The following is a 26,098-nucleotide window of genomic DNA, read 5'->3' as shown; positions in this document are numbered from 1 at the left end:
ACAGGCTTCATCTCAGATGTGCTTCCAGACAGGGAGGAACAATGGCGTGCCCTGCACATGGGCAAGGGTATAAGAGGACACTGAGAGCTCCTCCACTTTAGTCTTCAGTCCAGCGCATTACTTCAGGAGTTTCTCTGCTATGAACCAAGCCTGCAAGTGTCACTACAGGGCAATGGGTTGCTCAATGGTTTGATTGTTGGCCTGCTAAACCCAGGGTTGTCAGTTCAATCCTTAAGAAGGTCATTTAGGGCAAATAGATGTTAAGGGTGGTGCTTGGCCCTGTGAAGAGGGCAGAGGAATGCACTAGATGACCTGCCAGTTCTAGGTGTTGTGTATCTCCACGATTATCTTTATCCTACCAAGGGATGTATATCCTAACATGGGATAAGACTCCACCACTGCTGCAAATCTGCATCAAGAACTTTGTGGTGGGTCTAATTTGATTGCTTTAACAATTTTACACTCAACCTATTCCTTTTATTCAGAAACCTTTACATTTTAAATTCTAAAGGAGTGGCACACAGTGCTCTTTTGGGTATGAGGTGTACATTGATCTGGGAACATGGCTGCTCCTCTGGGACTGGAAGAACCTGCTGGGATTTGGTGAGATTGGTTTTCAGAACCTGTCATCTGTGTAAGGTAGGTTACTGGTTGTGGCGCAAGGGAAGTATAGTGTCTGAGGGAATTGCTTATGTGATGTCTTGCGGGCCAGTGGCAACAGAAGTGTTCTGTTTGACTGGTTTAGCGTGCCATAGACTGAAGGACCTCACTCTTGGGCTGTAAGTAGCCCTGTTTAAAGTAATTTGCCCTGATTTGGCTCTCTGAGCTGTACCCAGAAAAACCTCCAATATGACGTCTGATTTTATAATCACAGTGTGGAAACATCCTTTGAGAAGGCATTAACCAGGTAAGTAAAGTCTAGGCCTGGCTTCTCAGATCTTCGTATTTTTTAGCTCATACTCAGGGAAAATGAAAGGGGAAAAATGAAATTCTCTGTTTTATAAAAAATACATGGAATATTCTCTATATTGGTTGGCTTGAGCAATGTCGTAAGTGGCATACAGCCAGTGAGTAAAATAACTTAACAAACTATCTTTGTTTAAAACAAACTACCAAAAATGTACCATTTTCTCCAGCATTTTTTAGGGTGCGGAGTGGGAAGTGATTCCTCATCCACACCCTTAAATAAATATTTACACAGAATATTATTACAGGTTTCTCACAGAAGGTGTTTCAGAAAACCTGTGATGAGAAATAAGGGCTGAAAACGGTTTCCATGAAATGTCTGGCTCTGATCAGGACGTTGTGGGCTTGGCACACATTACAGGCTTTGAACGACACACACAGCAAACCCAAATTTAATCCCAGCTTCATAATGTATCACTGTTTTACTCAGTGAACTAGAGGAGGACATGGTTCAGTGATTTGGGAGGGGATGTAAAATAAGTAAACCCACTATCCAACTCCTCATCTAAATCATGATGAGATAGTTACAGTGTGTTCTAAGGTAAAATGCATGAACTGATGGGCACAACAGAAACTGAATGTGTCACAGTTCTTCATACAAACTGTTTGTAAGAATGTTAATAGTTTCCCTGATGCACACTAAACTGAACGACTCTGTCAGATAGTTTTCAGTCTTCCCTGCCTACTGAATGTAGGCTTGTTACACACCCCTGTCTCACCCCCCCACCCCCCGCCTTTGCTCTGTTTAGCTAAGCTGCCTAAAAATAGGATGCACCATTCCAAAGTGACACATATATGCTTAGTGCTTTATAAAGACAGAGCTGTGATCGGAAATGCTGGCTTGAATTGACCTTACCTTGCTGTCCCACATGTGTGAAAGGTATCCTCCAAAGCTTAGCCTGATAATAAGCCTTGCCTGTCGGAGAAGCATTCCAGGCTGAGTGAATACTATTTACCTTTGTGAAGCCTCTTCAGGTTACACCTTGAGGACACAGACTTGAGTTGTAGTTGCAGGGAAAATAAATTAGGAATAAATTAAGGGTCCAGGAGTCTGAGTCACTGTGGGAGGTGGTGTGCTCCTATCCCATGTGCACATATGCTCATGCTTACACACAGGTCCTGCATTGACACTGCACTGCCCTTCTGGAAGGGGCATGCTAATGAGTGAAGTGGAGCATTCAAATGAGGCATAGATTTAAATGTTTGAGGAATAAGGGTTCTTCTGGAAGGGGGTTTCCTTCTGAAGGAACCCCATCTACACAAAAGCTTTTGCTTCCAGAAAAGGCTTTTCTGGAAGTGCGATCTTATGGGAATATGTAAATGAGGTGCAAGACATTTAAATCCACAGCTCATTTGAATGTTCCCCTTCACTTATGAGCATGCCCCTTCCAGAAAGATGGTGCAGTGTCAACATGGCCAGGCATTATAGAGGGTCAAAGCATCACTATGTCGAAGCCATCTTCACTCAAAGTGTGCGTCTGCACTAGCCAGCTACTTCAAAGTAGCTGGCACAACGTTGAAATAGTACGCGTCATATCTACACATGCCGTGAGCTATTTTGATGTTGAAATCAATGTTAGGCAGCGAATCGTCGAAATCACTATTCCTATCCAAAATAGTGGGGTCCTCCATGATGGCCATCAGCTGAGGGGTTGAGAGACGCTCTGTCCAGCCCCTGAGGGGCTCTATGGTCACCATGTGCAGCAGCCCTTAGCCCAGGGCTTCTGGCTGCTGCTGCTGCTGCTGCTGCAGCTGGGGGGGGTCCATGCTGCGTGAACAGGGTCTGCAACCAGTTGTCAGCTCTGCGGATCTTGTGCTGTGCAGCCGAGTGTGTCTGGGAGGGGCCCTTTAAGGGAGCAGCTTGGGTCTTTGTTGGCCCCTTATTTCGACGGGGAGCACTTGTGTGTGTGGACGCTCCACATTTCCTTCCAAGGCGGCTCCTTGTGACGTTCTCCGTTGCTCCTTTGATGTTGAACGTCGATGGCGCCAGCCCTGGAGGACATGTAGTGTGAGGAGGTATGCGTCAAAGTAGCCTATTTCGATGTTCTTACGTCGAAATAAGCTACTTTGATGTAGTGTGCTAGTGTAGACGTAACCTAAGAAGCAAATATCTCCTCTGTGTCATCCCAATGCTGACTCCAGTCCTGGCAGCTGAGCACCCCTGTAGGTGCACACAAGACATGCAGCCTGGGCAGTATCCATATAAGTATCTTCACACTGCCCCAACTGTGAGCTCTCTGATGTGTGGTCTGTTTGTCACAGCACCGAACATGTAGCTGTCTGCATCTCTGCCAGAATCCTTCCATCTCCCCTCTTGTGTCTACACTGGGTTTAAGTTTTCTGACCTAATTATGCTGCTCAGGACATGACATTTTGCACAGCTTTGAGAGACATATCTAGGTTAAGATAATCTCAAAGTGTATACCAGCCTTAGTGATGACCCTCCCCAAGAATCATATTATTCCTGTGTCATAGACTCTTTAGGCTTCCAGTAGGTTTCTGGGTGACATTGAAGGTGATGGAAATTAACCTGAAAAATCTTATATGGCTTTGGTCCTGACTGAGAGATCTTTCTTTGTGGCTTTCAGTGGAAAGGCTTTAGGTCTTGAATTTTTTTTTTCATGATGATACAACAAAGGCGGAGTAGCGCAATGAAGCACCCTTCAGGCCTCCTGCTGTACCCAGCAGGTGTCCTTCAGGTCACAATACAGCTGCTAGCCTTATTACTGCACCTTCACCTGAAGGATGCAGAGAATTAGTTTCTGAGATAAGGGTGTTTTAGCCATTTTGACATTGTGCATGATTTCTATATTTGTGTCTTTGGATATTAACCATTTTATAAATTATCAGGTGAAACCAAATTAAACTATCCTTTACTAGTGCAACTTACTGCCACCTATTATAAACTTTTATCAGGCATCCATCACAATCTCCTATAGTGACTGACAACTTATCAGGTCTATCCAACTCAGTCCCTGGGAAAACCAGTCAGTCCTAAAAGATGTATTGAAAAATAAGCCTCTGAGTGCAGTAAATATGGTTCTCAGACTTATAAAATAGTTTAATATAAGCTTGTTCGTGATGTTGGTGCAAAGCATTTTCTTTTGCTTAAAACAAATAAAGACTCCTAGTCTCTCATTAAAGTAACATTGATACAATTTTTCTGGCAAATGTAAGTATTTTTCATGGCACAGCCTTACAAATACCCCATTTAAGATTGTAATTAAAACTGTGGACAGGCTATAGCAAGGGATACCTTTTTATGGCTCTGTGCTTCCCAGTAGGAAACATTCTTTGTGGATTAGAAACGCAATTTCACCTTCCAGTGTAATAAAGGTGAATTTGTCTGAAAAGTGACAAGGGTCAAAGGAGAGAAAAAAACAAGGACTACAAAAAAGACTGCAGATTAGTTTTGTGTGTAGTATGGTGTTTTTCCAACCTAAAGACCCCAGCAGCCTCTCTTGAGGCAGAGCAGTCCAGCACAGCTTGGTTATATTTGAATGCAGTCAGTAAAAATGCAAACATTTTTATTCTAGCAGCTTACCAGATAAACAACAATCAGGTTATGCTAATAAGCTCACATAGAACTGATAACTGACTTCGGCTACGTCTACACGTGCCCCAAACTTCGAAATGGCCATGCAAATGGCCATTTTGAAGTTTACTAATGAAGCTCTGAAATGCATATTCAGTGCTTCATTAGCATGCGGGCGGCAGCCGCGCTTCGAAATTGACGCTCCTTGCTGCCGCGCGGCGCGTCCAGACGGGGCTCCTTTTCTAAAGGACGCCTCCTACTTCGAAGTCCCCTTATTCCAATGAGCTCATGGGAATAAGGGGACTTCGAAGTAGGCGGCATCCTTTCGAAAAGGAGCCCCGTCTGGACGCAACGCGCGGCGGCAAGGAGTGTCAATTTCGAAGCGCGGCTGCCGCCCGCATGCTAATGGAGCGCTGAATATGCATTTCAGCGCTTCATTAGTAAACTTCGAAATGGCCATTTGCATGGCCATTTCGAAGTTTGGGGCACGTGTAGACACGGCCTTCATGGACATCATTTTAGTTTCACGTAAATACCTGCTATTTTTTCAAAGGCAGAAAGCTTGAAACCTAAACTAATCTACCCCCCATGCTACAGTGAGGTGAAAAAAGCCAAGGACAACTGACGTATTACAGTTTCAGCCAGGACTGTTGACAGTGGGGACAAGAGGGCTGGAGATTTAAAGGGGCTCAAGGCTACCAGCCACTAATACTGTGTCAGTAGGTAGAGTCCTGGATAGCACAGGCTGGACAGTGCTGAAGGCCTAGCTGGAGGAGGCAACCCCCCAACATCTACCCCAGCTCTACCCATTGTGCCCAAGACTCCTGCCTTCCAGAGGCCTGTAGCTGGGATTCCCTGCCTGGGCTGGTGTGGTGGCAGCTCTGATTTCAGCCTAGTTAGAGCACAGGAAAGACAGCAAGAAGCCTACCAGTGGTTCCCAACCTGAGGGCTGTGTGCCCTGGGGGCCCATGAGGGTATTGGAAAGGGGTCCATGACAAAAATAAAATGTAAACAAAAATTATCATAGAAAATAAGTTTTAAATGCAAAATTGCAATATATTTTTATTCTAAAATTAAATATCTTCCATTAATGTGATTGCTTGCTCTCCGAAAATCCATGTTGTGGGTTCCTTTTTCATTTAATGAAGTGTGTACGGTGGCTAAAATTGATTTTGAGTGTCTTTGAACAGTTGGTGGGAGTGATTGGGTGGCCACACTAGTGGAAAAGTTGGGAACTGCTGTCCTAGATTATAATCCCATGTCTGGGATTGAATTGGTGAGTAATTTGGAGTAAATCACTCTGAGCCAATTTTCTGAAATGGACTCTAGTTTGGGCGCCCATCTCTGAGCCCCATGGCCAAAATGTTCCTAAGTGTGCCCTGAGTTAGGTGGTGCGCAACTTTTTAGTGCCCACCATGAGATCTCTGGCAACAAAAGCCACCTCAGTGTTTGAGCGCCTTCATCTCCAGCTCTGCAATATCAGATAATTTAACATGGCTCAGATGGCGAACCCCCTAAAATGGTGTCACTCTGAATCAAAGGCCCTAGTGCCTGGTTTGCAGAGGTGCTGGATCCTGAGATAAATTGGAACCTCATGTGTCCAGCCATTTGAAAAAGAAGCATTCGTGGGAGAATCTGCATTGCACCTTTAAGCCAAACCTTTCCTGCCCTCCCAATCCGAGCCTTTTCCTCAGCCCTCAGTGTAATTTAGAGTTTAGATAGTCCCAGGGTCCTTTTCAAGGTTATGGAGCCTTCTCAATTGATAAGGAACCACATCATGGCCTGAAGCTGTGGTCTCACCACTCATATATCCCTCTTGCCATCAGCCCCATGCTTTCTGAGAGCGTACGCCCCTCCACAACAAGATTGAAAAGGTGTTCGTAGAAAATGGCCGATGGATGTCTTCCATACTGTCTGTGCCAGGGGACTTCTTTCCTGGCTGGATCCAGAGTGTTTACCAGCATTATTCCTGGTGTGAAAGGGCCAGAGCACAAAGGAGTATATAGCTAGGTGTCTGCATTGGGGTGCAAACATTACAGGACACTTTTGGAAAATGATACAGACAAGAAAAGGCCTTAGCACAGTGAGCAAAGCTTCCAAAAGTTATATGTGCAAAGTGTCTGTGTGTATTTAAAAGGTCTTATATTTCAGCAAGGATGATTAACTTGTCTGTTATTAAAAACATCCTAAATATAAGAGGTGGTTAAGCTCTGGAAACCATTGCCTGGAGACGGTGTGTGTGTGTGTGTGTGTGTACACACAAACATGGCCTAATACACATTTCTAGCGGTGGCTTTTTCATTGAGTTGGATCAGACACTTTTTGGATTGCTTATGGTGTTTGGAAACTAGTCTTGTCATATATTGGTGGCTTTGTATCAATGTGCGGCTGCATGTATCTGGCCAATTGGACTTATCAGATAACCTGCACAGATGTGACATTAAGACAAGAATGCAAGTGAATTTCAGCTACAAAAATGACTATTGACTAAAGCTAAACACCTTTACCATGTTCAATTGAACCATCAGGGTCTGATTTCTGCCCTGGTACTCCTCACTGTCACAAGGAGTAAGGGAGGTCAAGGGGGGGCGTTTCTCCCATGGACCTCCCACTGTGTGGATGGCCAAAAAAAAATGATCTATGATGTATAGATTCTAGCTATGCAATGGTGGTAGCTTAAATTGATTTTGCTGCCTAGTTTAGACCTAGTTTAAGATATGCAACTCCCATTATGGTAATTACATAACTGCAGTAGGTGTACCTTCATTTAAGCTTTCACTTCCATCTCACCTGTGGGAGGCTGATAGGAGCAAATGCTCCTATTGACTTCCCTTACTTCTTGCAACAAGTGGAAGTACCAGTGCTGAAGGGCGAGAGGGACACCCTGTGAGTTTGATTTAGCACATTTCTCCCAGGAGCACAAAATCAAGCTCTGGGACAGTGACAATCTTCGCCAACGTCAAGGAATATCCTCAGACTCCCAGACCAAAAGAGGGAGGCGAAAAATGGCAGACTCAAGAGGGGCTGTACTGAGGATTCTCTGCCTTCAGGTGGTGAGGTCGGACAGGAACAGCTACACAAGAAGACAAATACTGTGTCCACTATTACAGGTCAGTGTTTTCCCCCCAAAAATAAAGACCCAGTATTAGCCTAAGGTGCGAAGTAAGGAAGTATGCATTTGGCTTGAAAGCTCATTAGAAACAGAGCTATGAGGGGTTAAAAGGAACCTGCCAGATTAGCCTGACGCTAGGAGAAATACCACGATATGTGGCACAAAAAAGGTTTTAATATATTATGCTTTGGTTCCTCATTGCCTTTTGTGTGGATGACTTCTTCATATAGGGCTGTTAAAAGGGGGATTATTTATTTGTTTCTCTGTTTTGTGGGTGAGTTAGGGCCTTAATAAATTTGAGCTCTCACATCTCTCCACACAATAAAATCCATCATCTGAATTGAATTGCTCTGCAATGGGCTTGCTTGACTTCAGAGCATTGCTGTGGCAGGGGAGGAAAAAATGCGAACAAATGCACAGGGTCCCTGAATCTGAGCCAGGAGCATAAAATTTTCTCTAGAACAGTTTAATTTTAGTTATAGCCAATAAATCATGTTATTATTGGTAGACTGTTTGTTGAAAGTACAGCTAGGCTAAATTAAATGGCAGCCATATCGGTTTCAATGCCAATGACTCACGCTTATGGGTGTAAGGTAATGGGGTTTCCAACTCTAGCCACTACCCTAGCAGCATAGCTGCTTAATTTGGTTAATCTGTGAGGCAAATTGAAAAGCTTTTATCTCTGTGGTGCGTTTTTGGAGGTGCTGGTGGAAATATAAATATACAAAAGAAAAATACCTCCAGTGGCTTCCTGACATGGATATGATTTCACATTTGTTGCCTGTCGGAGTGGCAGTCAGTGGAACCAGTCACTGTCAAAGATGAATGAGCATGGCATTGTTCTACTTCTATTGCCTGGTCCCATGAAGTCTGGGATGGTTTAATCAACGCTGGCTTAAATAAATTGTTAGAAAAACAGTGGATTGTTGGTCTTAAAATAGCACATTAGGTATGTGAGGAATTTGCCCTCTCTTTTTGGGCAAACACTTTTACATTAGTCATCCAAATATAGCCAGTACAGTGCTGAGCAAAACTGAATGTCTTTGCTTGTGAAACTGAGGGGACTGAAGGCTCAGCTGGGCTATGTCAGCAGTACTCCATGGACAAGTGGTGCCACTCCAGCTCAGTGGTGTGGGAACACTTTTAGTAGTGGGGATGCTGCAAGCCAGCCACCCCTTACTTCTGTCCACCCTGCTTCAGGTGCTGGGAGGTGTGGGACCAGGAGCAGAGTGCTGGGGCCAGCAGCCAGGACCTCACAGTGGGGGTGGAGGGGAGGGGATATTGCTGGAGCTGAGGCTCGGGACCAGCAATACAGCCCTTGTTGAATAAAATCTGGGGTACTTCAGCACCCCTAGTTCCCGTTTCTTTCTTCCGCTTATGTCAGTTGTGAATCTGGCCCATTATTTTTGATTAATGCAGACTGGTTCCTCACCTTGACGGCTTTACCTGTTGCACATTTAAAGTAATAATTCTTTGGCTCACTAAAGGCAACACACTTTGGGTTTAGGGAAAAACTTCCCAAAAACACAATGTTCATTTAGGGGGGATGAGGACTTTTTTTTTCTTTTTTTTCCCTTCCTCAAATGAGACATTGCTCTACTTCCAATATTTATTTGGGTGTGTGTATGCAATATATTGCACAAACCCAAACTTTTTTTTAGAAATAATTTATTTCTTTTTCCACTGAGGGCGGAAAACCTCTGAAACTCTGCATTGCTTTTCAAAATGGTGCCAAAAAGGGACAGGATTACAGATGCAGTATAACAAAAATGAGAACGCACATTGGTTCTTGTTTTGGTTATAAAGTATATCCACAGAGTAGACTGGTTCTTTTTTGGCAGTGTCTAGTCCTGTGACAACTTTTTGTTTGGCAGTGTAAGTGCTTTCAAATGCTTAATCATGTAGCGTTCTTATTGTCTTCTCTGGGAAAGCAAAGCTGGGCCAGTCAATAAAAAGAAATCATCATATTGAAAAGAAAGTGATTTAATTGTTATCCTTCACGGGCATTAAAATTCAGATACATTATGAAATACAAGATAATGACACAGCACACAAATTCATTCTTCTGATGAAGGTTTTATATCCTCAAGCACAGAAAATAGAACAAAATTTTAAACAGGTCTTCAGCATCCTCTTCAGATATGATCCAAGCACCTTGCAAACATTTTCTAAAGTTAAGGCTATTTTCTAACTTCGACATTATAAAAGTGACATGGAGCTACACCAGTAACTGTAAAAGATAACTATAATTTGTGTCTTCTGTTTATTTGTTCATTTTATTCACTCAAAGCCCATTTCAGATTTATTTGAAACAATTCATTCTTTTTTAAAATGGCTTATGGTGTAGCTAATAATTTTGGCATCATACATGTGTGCTCCCAGCAAATAATTCCATCTACTTTATCTGTTATAGCGATAGATATATTTCTGCTGAACTAAAACTAGTCTTATTCAGTTAGAATCATTCCAAGAAAACCCTCAAGCCTTTCTTTAAATAATATAATAAACTTTGCACGCAGACCTTCACAATGTTGGGGGTCTGAGTTTGATTCCTGACAATGGATGTATTCAGTGGGGTTTCACAGGTGTAAATGGATGGCAGACTTTATTCAACAGTGATCATGTTACAACTCATTGTCATTCCAGGGTCACAATTCCCCTGTGCGATGACTCCTTTTTTTGCTGCAAAACTGGGGGAATCTGTCCACCTAAGGGTTTCCCTGGGCTGGGGGGAAGATCTGGATGGCACAGAACCAGCTTAGCCACCAGTTGTGTTACAGTCCCTTCGAAAGGGAGCATGGCCATGAAAATATGTGCTGCTGCATGATGGCTGTCAGAAAGGCTTCTTGGGTAGCACGGCACAGACTGGGCTAGCCCTAAATCTGACTTGCGGGAAAGCTGCCTAGCTTCAGAATCAGGGAGCTGCAAAGGTAGTTATAAAGCTTACTTGGAAAAAGTTGGGTGCATCGCCGAGATGTGAAAGATCATGCTGGAGGACGGGGCACTTGTATGAAAGATCTGTGGTTTTTACATCCACTCTTACTCCATGTGGATTTACAATCTGTTTGGGAACTGGAGCCACAAGCCAAGTGACTCCCTCTGACCTTCGTCGACCCCAGAACTACAGAGGGGGCAGAACAGGTAAGGCAAGTTTTTTTCTGGTCTACTTTTCATGGGTTGGAAGAATGGTCCGCATCCTTTTGGCCTCTCTCCTGTTCCCACTCATACCTAACCTGGCCCAACTGTTCTCCATCTTCTTCCCCTGGACCATTCAGAAAAGTCTTTACAGAGTCCATGTGTATGTGATTGGGTGTGGGGTGGGAAGAGAGAGGCAGCCAGAGGGGAAAACGAGTGTTGCTTTGAATTTAACTGAGCCCTTCTTCTGAAGAGGAAAAAAGGAGAAAGTATGTGGCTATATGGAGATATAATCCAGCCTCCTAACTGTGCATATTATAACCACTTTGGATTACAGCAACCCTGACTCTTGAGGAAGTAAATATTTAAGTATTTTTTTAAAACAACATTGTTTAAAACAACACGTGAGCTGTGCTATCCAAAGGTCTCACCAGGAAGGAGTTTTGCCTTTTGCACTTGTTAGGAATGGCCTTCTGCACCAATGTAATACTGGACTACTACAGTCCTGTGAGACCTTTATCAGTCTATCATAGAGTTTAAACTGGAACCGCCGTCATTTCGGGAATCATGGTTTTATTTACTCATATCAGCGAAAAAAAAAACGACACAAACATTCATGAAAGCAAACCAGCTGTGTCGCACTAGGATACTAACACTATATTTCACTTAGATATGGAAATTGCAAGATGTCATTAATATAAATACTGGTCCTCTGAAATCTTTATAGGCAGTAGCTATGGGGTAGGAAAACAAACTTCTACATTTACTTTGCTTTTAATAGTGATGCAAGTATAGGTGGGAATTTCAAGGTTGTCTAATGGATTTGCACGGTCAAGACTTTTCAACAGTGACTTGTACTTTTGGGTTGCCCAGATTTTGGGTGTTCACCTTGAAATATCTTTAAAGCCTGAAACTCAGAAAATGCCGCGCACCCACTCTTCTGGAAAGCCAGACTGCTTTAAGTTGTCCGAAATTGAGCGCCCAGAATTAAAGCATCCAAAAGTCACTAGTCATGCTTGAAAATCTTAGCCTCCTATACCCAATTCTCCTGAACTGAATATTAATATAATGAAATTTTGGTGCCCAAAACTCTTAGAAAGCTCCAAAAAGCCCAAGCACTGCTCACAGTGCTTTCTTTATGTGATACTCAAAAAAACATTGGTAAATATTTCTTATGCGGACTACTGCAGAACATGTTAAAATTGGTAACAATTTTTATAGTTTTCCATTTATCATAAAATCTGGAAGAATTGACCACATTTTCTATCTTTGTCTGCTGGGTTTAGAAACACAAGTATTTGTATGTGGATATACATTGGGCTTTGTAAGCACGAAAAGAAGGAAATGAGGTGTGTGTTTGTTTTTATCTTTGCTAGGTGGGAGTAGATTTTTCTTTCTCATTGTAGAATCTGTATTAGTTTTTTGATGAGTTTTTCCAAATGTTTCTTTCATGATATGTAAATAAAAGAAATAGTTGTTTGCTTTTTATAAAGACAATAACATTTCAAAGGCTAACATAAAATCAAGCTGCTAAATTTTACAGTTTGTCTGTCCAGCAGTTCATCTATACAACTGCCCTGAGTAGATGCTAAATGCTGCTTAGCAAATGGCCTTTAGAGTTTAAAAATAACTCAGTAAAGCTACTCAAAGTAATACAACATGTCTCAGCCACTTCAGTTTGAATGAAGAAGAAAATAGGGTTCACTCAGTTAATTATTCACCCACTCATCAATGTTTTATACACAATAAAACACAATTGCAATGTGCAGGAGATCTAGTTGTGCTTTTTGCTATGCATGGGCTCAAGTCTCAGCTTATTTTTCTGAAAGGCAAAATTTTAAATGGCAAAACAAGTCCTGTTTTGTGGACTGTCTGAATTGCTGTTCTCATCAAACTGCATATATTGCCCCCCTTGTGAAAATATTTTTGGTGTTTTTTTTTTGTTTATTTTGCAAAACCTCACTGAACCCCTGTTAAGAAAAATGCCATATTTCAAAACTGCAGATCTAATTTATTTTTGTAGTGCATCTCAAAATGGTAAAAATGTGTAAAATTTGTGCTTGTAAAAGCTGCTGCTTTGAGTAGCCTTACATTCCTTAATATAGTCCTAGCAATTTTCAAGCTATTGCATGCCCCATTCATTAAAAGTATATTGGTTTGGGATGGTGTGGCTTAAAGAGTTTTGGCTCTAAAGCTTCCTTACCTAGAGCTTCCATTCAATTATATTAATTTAAAATATCTATTGAATGATGAGTTCCACAAAACAAAACCAAATTAAAGGGTTGGACTTATGAAAATGACTCTTTACAGTAAGTAAAAAAGGTTTATCACAGTTTTGGTAACTTGCATGAGTTCGTACTGAAAAGAAATCTTTCACATGTTCTTTCTTAATGAATTTAAAATTGTGCTCTAGGTACTTTCAGTTGTATGCTCTGAAACAGTAGACACCGTATAGCTTGTGTTTTTTATCTGGGAAGCCTACAAAGCGCACTGCTGCTTCATCAGGACTGCAGCGTCGTCTTGGCCTGGAGATGGGGTAGCGGACACTGCCGTCAGCCAGCCAGCCAGCATCACAGCGATCATATCCTAGAAGTTTCCAGGCAGCAAATATCTGGCCCACTTTAGCAATCTGGGATCCATCCTTGAGGCAGGCTTGTACAGCTTCATCATAGGTCAACTTGGTTGGGTGTATTAGGTAGTAAAAACGGCCTAATGGAAAGAGAGAGACGGCAAAGTCGTCAGCCATATGACATGGTTCAGGAATTCTTGAAAAATATAAGTCTTCCCTACAAAATCATACAAGAATAGTGAAGAATATCACCAATCTGTTTGTTCCAGTGCTGGAATTGATTCGAACAGCAGTGAGGGTTGGGGCTTGTTTTGTGGTTTTTGTTTTGCTTCTCACTTTATTATGTGAGCCCCTAGCTGATTTTTTTCTCCAGTGGGTCAGTTGTCCCCAACCCAAAAAACATTACCGCCCTCTGGACTAGCAGGACCAAGATTCTGGTGCCAACAGCAGGCATTGCTCCCCACCTGCTTTGCACTACCAGCAGTGGCAGGAGAAAGTGGAGTGACCCGGCCCTAGTTCACTGCTGTCCCAGCTATATTACTCCACTTCCAGCTGGGGAGTGTGAGCAACATGCAGGGAGCTGGGGAAGGGGCTTGGGGGGCAGAACGAGCTAGGGCCTGGACATGCTGCTTTCTCCTGACACTGCTGGTGAGTGCGTGGGGTATGCCCAACCCCTGCAGCTGGTGCCAGGGCCCCCCAGTAGCCTTCTAGGCCACCCAGTGGCTCTGCCCCGACCAGCTGCTAGCCCATTCCTACACACACCGCCCCCCCCCCACACCATGCTTCATCCCTGCTGATAACCATAGTTTGAGGGTGTAGTAGAAAAGAAACCTGAGTGTCATGAGTCCTCCATACAACAGTTAAAAATATTTAGTGTCTTTCTGGTATGCTCTCACCAGAGAACTCATGTAACACTGACAGCACTCTGAGGAAAACTGTCTCTGCGTCAAGGTAATGCAAGTACATGTCACTAGTAAAACCAAAGGGAGTCTCTTTTGTTGAACGATAAGCAACAAAAAGATAAATATTAATTTCCTCCAAGAACAGGCAAATGTAAATTAATTGTATTCCTTTTTTTCAATATTTTCAGGGTTAGTCATCATCACTGGACTGACAATTTAACTGCTAGGTGTAACCACAGTCAGCTGATGGACTAACAATTTCCAAATAAACATGGCAGGCTTTCAAACTGGCTCACTTCCAGTGGATAATTTATATAACAAATGAGGTAATTTTTGCTTGGGGCCCTCTTGTTTTAATTCTAGAGGGAAGTATTATGTTTCTTTATTAAAGAGTGGGCCAGATTATTGCTGTTATCCCTCCTTACGAGAACACTGGTTTTGTCGCCTTTCACATGGCTTTCTCAGGGGAAAGGATCCATCCCTTTCGTACCAACTATCCAAAAAGGTTTGTTGCCTGACTATATAGACCATCCAATCAGGCACTCCGTAAAGAAAATGGGAATAGCTCCATTTCGAGGTATGTGCCTTTTTATATTAGGATTTGTTTATAGCAGAGCACAAATTTTAACAAAGCAAAAAAGGTAGTGACCCTGTTGAGTTATTAAAAGGAACTTTTTCCTTCTTCCTTTCATCTTCAGAGTCCTGTTTGTAATTCACTAAGAACCTTCCCAATAGCATTTCAACAGAAATAGTGACATTGGATAATGTAGCTATTTAGGAAAGCCCATGCCTTCTTGAACCCATTGTGTAATATTTGCTAACATGGAAGGTTTCTGTGGATTGGATATAAGCTCTTCATACTTTCTGAATAAAATGAGTTTTCAGATTGCCTGATGGGTTGTATATTCCACTGAGTTTATTAGCAGCCAATCAACCCATGTGTCAAGGGAGAGGTAATTTCTCATGGAGTTTCAATAAAGTTGTGCATTTGATTCATGACCTCAGTAATATGAGCACATCTAATCATTAACTGTAAATGCTGTGGTTAAAATGTTGATCTGCATTCATAATATTTGTTAAATTAAACAAAAAAAAAAAGAGAAAAACTGTGAACATCTGTGTCCTCCTGCACAAGAGGATTGCCAGGCAGTAAATAAAAACACTGTTAAACTCTACAATGTGTACCGACAATATGTGAACAGCTACTTCAGTTTGGTGTAATCTCCTCCCCAAATATCTAGAGGATTAAAGTGTGAAGTGATGCCCGACCGTTTTTGGCTGGAACTACTTTCTTTCTCTTTGTAATATGTAAACCATCAGGATGTGGTAGTAAAGCTTTTACCTTGCACTTGTGAAAAAGCCAAGAACCTATCTATCAATTCCTTCTTTTCCTCTTCCTTCACCTCCATTTAGTTTTGTTTTAATTGTTTGTTGTGCAGGAGACATAAAATGCCCACTAACAAAGAGTTCCTGCAGAAAGCCCTCTGTGCCACTTAAAATCCAGGTTTAGAGAGGTGGAGTTTAGGGGGCTGATGGGGCATTCATTGCTGTAGATGGTCTCGAATAAGCAGTTCCTGAGCCATGTACTAAACTTGGCCTTGTGACAGCTGTGAAACCATTGTCTGTAGCACTCCCTCACATCATCATAGCAATCCCATTTATTGATCCTACAGTCATCTGAGTGTATAACCTCTTACATGTTTTTTGTTCTTTTCCAGAGGCAACCAGATGCTTTTTGTTTGCTCCAGCTGTTTTCAGTTTAAAATGAGGAGGGTTCTCATGTAAGCCTTGTCCTGGTGAGGTTCTTACAGGAGTAACTGCATTACCGAAGGCTAAAACTGAATTTTTGCTGATACACCACATCAATGTAATCAGTGATGTAGGCAAAGTAAAAAACCTTTCACAGTACAGCCAACCACAAAGATCAAAAGTCGTGTCAGAGCTCCCAGTTTTTAAAAAATCAAAACCTTTTTGGTCTGTTTTGACTTTTTAACTCCACTCAACTCTTCTGGCTAGGTATGTCACCTTGACTGATCCATCAGCTCTCACAGAGAGCCTGCTGACCACAACACATCAGTTGTGCTCTAAGCAGTCCTTCAGCCACCTGCTGTTCTAGTTGTCAGCTGCACCAGATGCCTGATCGGCAAGGCACACTGCAACCCCAAACTCCTGAGTTCAAGTGATTTGCCAGCTGCAGCCTTGCTATTAGCTGGGATCACAGGCTTGCACCACTTCACCCAATGGCTATGTTTGCGTGTGTTTATTGCATGAGGAAAAGTCAACTTTTAAAGGGTACAAAAGGCACATGAAGCCTTCACTGACCCTCTCTGCACACCTAACTTAGGGAAACTGCCATACATTTTCTATTACTGTCTTTATCTCTCACTGCCCCCCAGGGCTACTCCCTCTCCCATGTCCTGGTGGCACCACCTCCGCAACTGCTTGCCTCATGCTGCACCCCCAAGAGTCCTCATGTGTCCAGAAACAGAAATCCCAAAGAGGCAGGAAGCAGCAAGTGTTGCTGCAGGTTGCTGGACCTAGCAGCGTATTCTCTGAGTCTGCCTCCTACTGCCACAGGACCATCTCACTATTTTAGGACCCCCCACCCCCCCATAGACAGTAGGGCAGGAGAGTGCCGTTCTTCACCTCGAGCTGCTCACAGACAGCATGTGTGACAAGTTAAAAAAAAAACAGCCTAAAATGGCTAGTCAAGCTAAAATCAGGAATTGGCAACACTGCCTTTGCTGTAACCCAACCCAACTAATCACATCATTGTGTGTTTGTGGAAAAGTAAACCATTCTCCAGTGTCAGATGGCAACGTGGCAGTAAAAAGATGGGTGTTTTACATATTCTTGGCTTTAGCCTGGAGGCTGTTAGCATTTGCACACTGTGTAGAACCCATCATCTGCTCAACAGACTCAAGTTGAGGCAGTCTTAAAATCCCTGAGGAATTGTTGATCATAACCAGTGTTCTACAAAATTGTTAAAAGCCTCAGAAGAGAAATGTTTCCTCATTCATTAAATGGGAAAGTTATTTAATCAAGTTTGGTGCCTATTTTGACCAGCGTTGAGCAGCTACAATAAATTAATTTTCTTCTGCCACTTCAGTAAAAACGACATTCTTCCAAAACATCTCATGCCACCAGTTTTCAGAAGTGAGGCTGGTGATGAACAAATTTCCATTCCATACACTAATTAATTTACTGACTTGTTGAACCCAGTTAATTTTTAATATTATTGTGGTATCTTCTCACCGTCCTTGGTCTCTCAGAGGAGCTACTCATTACATGATTACCCTTTTTTTCCTTGAATGGTAAAATGTGCATATTATATACATATACACATATTATATGTATCAAAAAAACCAGCAAATGTATTTCTGTGGATTTGCTTCATTAAATGGAAGATGTCAGCTTAAGGTCTGATGTCTATAGCCTCCAAAAAGGGTCTGTTGCTGCAATTCTCAAAAAAAAAAATCCCATTTAATTTATTCAGTGCTTTTTGTAACTTGTTAACATAAGAGATTTGCGTCTGTAATAGAACAGACTAAAAATATCAATTATATGGTGCTGTTCACCGTGCACAGCATGTAACAAACTGTATTCTCATCAGCAGAATGTGTAAAAACATACTCCACTCATACCTCATGTACTTTTGTAGGGGAAGCTGGTAGCAACCCTATAGTTTGCTTTCCAATATAAAAAAATACCTGTGACTTTTTTAAAGCAGCATTAACACCACCACCGTTTGCATCAGGCTTGTGAAATTTGGCAGGGAGAAACTCCTTACCCTCTACTTTCTTTGCCCTATAACATTCCGTTTGAATTTAACTGTTTTGCAAAGGATTAAAATAGCCATTTTCCTCCTCCTCGCATGCAGATTAGATGGTCAGGTTACTGAATGCTCTAAAGAAGGGGTGGGGAGCCTTTTTTGGGTCAGGCACCACTGACTCATAGACAAATCAGTCAGTGTCTACAGAAGTGAGAAGCAAGCAAAAACACCTCCCCTCAAAAAACAAAAAAAAAAACCAAAACCAAAGCCAAACAAACAAGAAAAACCACCTCACTGATGTGGTCTGCAATGCCTGGGGTCCAGGGCTATGGGGTCTGAGTGGCAGGGAGATTGGCATTAGAATCAAAGGACTGGAAGGGACCTGAAGAGATCTTCTAGTCCAGTCCCCTGCACTCATCGCCGGACGAAGTAATATATCAACCAGGAGTGGGCAATAATTTGATGGGGAGGATGCAAGAATAGGGTAAGTGGTCAAGGGCTACACTCTTTTGGAGGTACAGGGTCTGGGATGGAGACTGAGTGAAAAAGGGAGCTCAGGGAAGGTGGTTGAGGGGTGTAGTGAGTCTGGGAGGGAGTTTGGATGGGGGGGTCTCATCTGGGGCAGCTCTGGGAGGAGGTTGTGATCTGAGACAGGGGGGCAGAGAGTTTGGGTTGTGGCCTGTGGTGTGCCAGGTGTAGGCTCTGGCCAGGAGGTGCTTACCTTAGGCAACTGCTGGCCAGCAGCCCAATGGGAGCCAGCTGTGGGGACCATATGCATCTCTGTGTGCTGTGTGCCCTTTGGGGGCAGGTCTCCCTGCATACTTCTGAGGCCAGGCACCTGTTTCTGGCAGCAAGATTACCTGTGAAGCTCCTCCCCCACCCTCACCCCCTGCCAGGACCACACTCCAGAAACACACATGGAACTGCAGCCAGCTGCTTAGAGCAGTATGCTGGGGCATGGCAGACAGGCCCCCTGAGGTTCCTGCAGGGCAGTGGGATGATGGCGGGACTGACCTGGCAGTTTGACGAGCTGCACTTTGCCCACCCCAATATAGACCACTCCTGACAGGTGTTTATCTAAGTTCTGTTACAAATCTCCAGTGCCGGAAATTCCACAACCTCCCCAGGCAATTTATTCCAGTACTTAACTAGCTTGACAGTTAGAAAGCTTTTCGAAATGCCCAGCCTAAACAGCCCTTGCTGCAATTTAAGCTCCTTGTTTCTTGTCCCATCCAGCAAAGGTTGAGAAAAAGTTTTCTTCCTCCTCCTTGTAAAAGCTCTTTAAGTACTTGAAAACTGGTACTGTGTCACCCCTCAGTTTTCTCTTCTCCAGACTAAACAAACCCAGTTTTTTTCAATCTTCCCACAGAGTCACTTTCTAAACTGTTAATCTTTTCTGGGACTTCTTTCTAGGATTTTCTCGAAATCTGCCTATATCACTCCTGAAATGTGGCACACAGAAGTGGACACAATATTGTAGCTGGGCTCGAATAATGTAGAATAGGGCAGAAGAATTATTTCTCCTGTCTTGCTTCCAGCATTACTGCTAATACATCCCAGAATGATGTTTGCCCTTTTTCACAACAGGGTTAAACTGTTAACTCGGCAACTTGTGGTCCTCTAAGTCCCCTAGATTCCATTGAGCAGTATTCCTTACTAGGTAGTCATTTCCTATTTTACATATTTATGCAAAAGATTGTTCCTTCTTGTTTCTTCCGTTGCATTTCTCCTTTTTGAATTTCATCATCTTTACCTCAGATAATTTATCCAGTCTGCCCAGATTTTTTTTAAATTTTAACCCTATCCTCCAAACCACATGCATTCCCTCACAGCATGATATCATCCACAAACTTTGTAATGTACACTATATGCTATTATGTAAATCATTGATGAAGATACTGAACAGAATCAGGACTGATCCCTGCAGGAACCCACTCAATATACCCTTCCATCTTGACTGTAACCCACTGATAACTACGCTCTCAGAACAGTTGTCCAACCAGTTCTGCGCAGACCTTATAGTAGCTCCATCTTTGTTATATTTCCTAGTTTGTTTATGGAAAGATCATGTGACACAGTGTCACAAGTCTTACTAAAGTCAAGATATACCACATCAATTGCTTCCCTTTCCACAAGACTTGTAATGCCATCACATAAAATATGTCCTTGCTAGGTGGGGTTCGCCATGCAAAATGGAAGTGTTTGATATAAACATATGGAAATATACCTATCTCACAGAAGAGGAAGGGACCTTCATAGGTTATCAAATACATTTCCCTGCCCTCACAGCAGGACCTATCACCATCCCTGACAGATTTTTTTAAAGTCTGTTTGCCCCGATCCCTAAATGATTCCCTCAAGGGCTGAGCTCACAACCCTGGATTTAGCAGGCCAACACTCAAACCACAGAGCTATTCCCTTGCCCAATACTTCAGCGAATTGTATAATGTGTCATTAAAGTTACATAGAAAGAGAATTTCAAATCATAATTGTTCATTGTGTTTTTTTTTAACCTGTGGGTACAGTGTTTAATTTGTACTACAGCCTCATTATTTACTTAAGAGGGCAATGTAAGGAAACCCTCATTTCTCCATTGCTTTAACTTAAATAAACTGAGCTGTGTATCAGTGTGGAACACACCTGTAGATTTCTAGGAAGGAAAAACAAGATGTATGAATGTGCTGACAGTATACATTCTGAACTATTGTTTTTAAACATCGACAAAAAGAAAACATGGCAAAATTTGTCTTTTTTTTTTCATTCCAGACTCATTTTCTCATAAATTCAATGATAACAGTTTTCACAACTTACATGCCCTTTGACAAATCAAATATGTCCTGCTGCTTTTCAGTATCATTGGAGTTCACTGCTTTTCTGAAGCACAGAAGTGGGCTTCTTAAAGGCAGAAATGATTCAAAATTCTTACCATTGAAGTTTGATGTAAAACAGAACACATCATATCTGCTTTTGTCTTTATCCCAGAACCCATAATTCCTGACTCCGGGCACTGTGTTCTTTCCTCCGCAGGGCTCTCTGGGTTTGGTGATGGGGTACTGAACTGATCCATCATTGAGCCAGCCTGCATTGCACCAATCCAGCCCTGACCTCCAGGCATCATACAATTGGTCAAAGGAGGCGATAACAGAATCTTGGTCCAGACAAGCTTGCTGAGCCTCATGGAAATTTAGGTGGTAGCGACCCAGCCGTGGAAAAAAAGGGAATACAACACCTAAATCAGAAAGGAAGAAAGAAGGTTATTAGGTCTTTCACTATATAAAATTATGAAAGAGAGAGAGAGAGAAATCGTTTACTGGCATCAAAAGGACAAATTTAAGGTTAACTTTGTGAGATGCCAAAATACTGCAACTGGTGGCTTTGTTTCTAGAGAAAGTCTCTATCAGCAAATCAGCTGTGTTGTGAGAACAATGTCTCTTCCGTGACATGGCAGGCTTCCCTGCCTGACAGCTTCACACTCTTTCCTGCTGGAATCTCAACAGTTCTCTGGCCTGTCCTTTCCTGTTTTCTATTGACATTGGAACCTCACCCTTGCATGTTCTGACAGCATTCTGTTCTGGGTATCTTATGACCCAACACATGCAAACAAATCAAAGGTAGGTCAGAAGAGGACACCTAGCATGGACTGGAGGTCTTAAGAAGGAATATATCAAAGCAAGAAAGAAAAATCAATGGATTATTTGTAGTGGGTTTAGATAAAGGAATATTTAAAAGAATGGTCAGCCAGTCCTATTAAATGGATGTAGTGTGGCTTTTAGCCATAATTTCTCAATTGAGTCAGCACAGAGGCATGTCCCCCTGTCTGCTGCCACACAGTAGAAGGGGATATAGCACATACTCTTCTGCATAGCCAGACAGTTCCGCTGGCCACTTTGGAGGATTTTGGCTACCACCTTCTCCTTGTCTGCTAACAGCACATTGGCCACAGCCAGTGAACATTCAGAGTTGGGCAGGCAGAGCTTGTGGCTGGCCCAAATCCAGGGGACACAAAGTTGTGGGATGTTTCCTTGCAACACATGAGGCTGGCCCAAAACGTGGAATCAGGTCTTAGCCTTTGAACAGGGGTACAACAGAGATAATTTTTGTTTTAAAAAAAAGAGACAGCAGCTAAGCAGAGATACAGAAATTTAGAAAAGTTTGAGAATTCTCTCAACAGCAATATTTAACGAAACTCTACTGTACAGATTTTTCCTGCTGTGTTTATTTTTTGAATATGTTGCTTTCCAATTGAAAAAAAAATCATAACTGAACACAGGAGAGACATTGTAGGCAACATCCCAGAAGAGACCTTCCCTGCTGGTGCTGATAAAATGAAGGGAAGAGGAGAAAGAGAACAAAAGTAAAAGCTTAAACAAAACATGCCATTTTGGTAGGGTTTCAACACTTAGCTCAGATCTAAATTTTGCCTTAAAAATTAGCCCAGGTTCTACAAGGTGAAACAAAATACCTAATCCAAACAAGCTCCAGAACTGAAGTTTCCTGTTCAGTTGTAGACCAGAGTAGAATACGGTAGGAGGAAGTAAGGGATGAGATGGAGCAGTAAGAGAAGGACCAAAAGGCACTAAAATTAAATAGAAATCTACCTTTCTTTTTGTTTTCTCCCTATTCTTGGCTTGTGGAAAGTCAGGGCCCCAAACCTGCGCTTATATCAACCTCAGGGGTACAACTCTTCACTTAGTGAATTAGGTTAAAAAGACTTCAGGCGTCACACATCTACAATACCAACAAGATATGCTTTCAAACTCTTTCTCACAAACATAAATTGGTCTAGTAAAACATATTACCTCAGACATCTTTTCTCTCTAAAATCCTGGGAGCAATACAGCTACAACACTGCTTATAATACTGTCACCTTTCATAAATAAACTCTCTCAAAGAACAGCTTTTTTTTCCTCTCTACATCTGAAGAACATCATGAAGAACCAAGACCACCTTAGGTCATTGCTGAGGATATTTGTATCTGAAGACAAACACAGAATGTGCTTGTTTTGTGCTTCTGTCCAATTAAATCAGAGTCCTGAGAACTGGTGATTAGATGGAAATTACAATGAATCCACAAAGTTAGCATGACAAGTATTTGAAGTAGTACACATTTCAGTAACACCTGTGTTTATTTGAATGATCACATTCGAATGCCCAAACACATGCTTTAGCTTTTACTACAACTTTAGTCAAATAAATATTTAGCAAGAGAAAAAGTGAAATGGAACACAGGTTCTCTAAATGTACTCAGGCATCTAATTCCTACTGATTTTAATGAGAGTTAGGCGTCTAAATACCTTTGAGGATTGAACTCTAGTTCTGAGTTTCTCCCGATAAAACATACCCACTTCGCATAGAAGTACAGTCACTTACATGACATGCAAGTTCACTCAGCAATGACAAAGTACAGAACTGTATTTCCAGTTACTTTTGCCAACTGTGAGCTAAGAAAAGTGCTGAGTCACCTAATGATCCCTAATAAGCCTCAGGGAGGGAAAATGAGCTGGATGCAGTGCTGGTAATTAGCTAGGAATGTGCAATATCAAATTTATCCAATTATATAAATAGTGGTAGTATTCAGACAAATCTCTGGCTTATGAATATTTATGGTGCACATTCAAATCCTTGTTAAATGCAGAGAACTACAGACCCCAGACCACAACACACAGCTTCGGTCCTCCATTCTTTAATTTCCTCTTTCATCTGGGGTCCCAAGATATCGGTAGACGGAACCCTCTTACTATTATCCTTTATTCTAGGTGAGAAATGCTTCCGTTACGTATGTACTGAGAGATGGGATTTTTGGATCAAGTCTATGGGAGCTGGATGCCCAAATCCCATTACAAATTGGTGGCAACTGGATGCCTAAGGAACTCCACCTTAAATGGGCAGGCCTATCTGAGTAGTGGGAAGGCCAATTATATTTGTGCTTTTAATAAAATACAGGATTTCTAAACACAAAAGCAGAACTAGCCTTTTAAAATTCTCTCGTCGCTAGTTTCATGCTTGCAATCCAATCAAGTGCAGTTTGCATTAATCACCCTTAAGACAGTGGCAATTGTGTCTAACACACATTCATAGAATATTGGACCTGGAAGGGACCTCAAGAGGTCATCAAGTCCAGTCCCCTGCCCCCACAGACCAAGCAGCATCTAGATCATCCCTGATAGACATTTATCTAATCTGTTCTTAAATATCACCAGTGACAGACATTCTGCAACCACCCTAGGCAATTTATTCCAGTAATTAAGCACCCTGACAGGAAATTTTTCCTAATGTCCAATCTAAACCTCTCTTGCTGCAATTTAAGCCCATTGCTTCTTGTCCTAATTTCAGAGGCTAAGGAGAATAATTTTTCTCACTCATCCTTGTAATACCCTTTTAGGTACTAGATAGCTATCATGTCCCCTCTCAGCCTTAATGAAGTTAAACTTCAATAGGACTGTTCTGATGGCAGTTAATACTGGCTTTGTGCAGTCAGCAAGCTTGTAAGGGTGGCCATTGTATTTACAGACAAGGAGACAACACAAAATTCTGTTAGCCTAAATGGGGCTGGAAGGGTGGAAAGGCTATGCATAGCCAGAGTAAAGAAATAGGCTTCCTTTAGTTCTAGTCTAAACAGAAAAGCAAGACTTCTTGTAGCCAGAGTCAACACAGAATACAGTAAGGCTCCCTATATACTGTACAGTGGGGAGCATTCTTACACTGGCAGGAGGATACACTAGATGGCCTAAGCAGCAGTTTCCATTTCATGATTTCATAATTCACAGTGGACATGCAAACTGTTCTCCCCTCCTTCAGAGCGCTTCTCTGTCTTCTAGTCTGCTACCCAATTTGGTTGCTGGGTATTCCCACACTGCTCCCTGGAGTCCAGTTAATATAGCCATCCTTAGGCAGCCAGTTCATCAAGTGGCTCCACTTTCCTGTAGTCCCTGCAGGTTTCATAACGGCTGTGTGCCAGAGCCTTTCACCTCAGCAAAAGACACGTATGGAATTCTTTGTTTGATTTGTGTAACGGCTCAGCAAAGATACAAAATGGGACTTGCTTTGTTTCAGACAGATGCTATATCAGATGCACTAAAGGGAATTCATTGGAAACTATGCAAAATTTTTTGTAGTAGTCATAATCACATATATAATATTAACTGTTTTTCAAAGCGTATTAAAAGCCAGACTCCTCTGAATACATTTCCAGTGTGATGTATGGAGATTTAGCTGCACTATTCTATTTATTTCAAAAGCAGTAAGTCACAGTGTTTAAGGTCAGATAAGACCACCAGGCCATCTAGTCTGACCTCCTGTAATATCACAGGCCACCAATACCACATAACACATACACACTAAACCCAGAGAAATTAAACCAAGAGGCTAAGCCATTACACATGCCACAGGCACAGAATAAGAAGAATCAGAGTGCACCACTACCCCATGCACTTACTATGACAGGGAATAGATTAAGAGACATATTCCCAGATAATATCTGCAAGAAATCTGCACCCTCATGCTTCTGAGGAAAAGCTAAAAAATCCCAAGGTTACTGCCAATATGAGCTGAAGAAAAATTCCTTCTCAACCCCACATATGAAGATCAGCTATATGCCGAACATGTGGAGGTAGGCAGAGGGGGCGTTGGCATGGAGCTTCCTGCAACCAAGAGAGGTTTCTGGCGGTGGGTCTGCCTCAGCCCTGGACACTCCAAGCCAGGGAAATGTTCTCCTTATCTATTCCCAGCCCAGCCAGGACTAACAACTGAGCCTGGCCCAGGATAGGAACCACTGATGGGGACATTTTCAGGTGCAGGTGGGATGGGGAGGGTCGGGCACAAGAAAGTGGGGCTCACAGGGTGAGGGTTCAAATGTGGAGGGCTCTTTGGGTGAATCTAGATGCAGGGAGGGTGAGGGGGTTGCCCTGCCCAGGTGGGTCTGACCTACCATCAGCCAAAGCATCTCTATCCCTGAAGCAATGTACCCCTCCACCCGCTAGTCAGTGCGCCCAAAATGACATGCCCACACTACTTCAGAAGGATGCATGATTGCTCTTTAGTTTCCTGCCAGAAAGTCATTTTTCTGTGGGGAAAGCTAAGAAATCTGTGGGGGAGATGAATTCTGTGC

The 26,098-nt window shown here is 42.4% G+C and overlaps 1 protein-coding gene across 1 annotated transcript in view; it reads right to left on the bottom strand.

Moving 5' to 3' along the window:
* Nucleotides 1–13,076: 13,076 nt before the first annotated feature.
* Nucleotides 13,077–26,098, bottom strand: part of HAPLN1 (hyaluronan and proteoglycan link protein 1) — a 35,073-nt gene continuing 22,051 nt past the window's right edge. Inside the window, exons 3-4 of the mRNA XM_074994214.1 lie at nt 20,918–21,220; nt 13,077–13,457 (exon numbers count right to left, since the gene is read on the bottom strand). Of these exons, the coding sequence (XP_074850315.1) occupies nt 13,168–13,457; nt 20,918–21,220 (593 nt within the window). The 3' untranslated portion in view covers nt 13,077–13,167. The remainder of the gene's footprint in view (nt 13,458–20,917; nt 21,221–26,098) is intronic.

This window comes from Carettochelys insculpta, chromosome 5 (assembly GCF_033958435.1).
Source record: "Carettochelys insculpta isolate YL-2023 chromosome 5, ASM3395843v1, whole genome shotgun sequence".
Taxonomy (NCBI): Eukaryota; Metazoa; Chordata; order Testudines; family Carettochelyidae; genus Carettochelys; species Carettochelys insculpta.
Note: the sequence above shows the minus strand (reverse complement) of the source record. Positions and strands in the feature narration are given on the sequence as shown.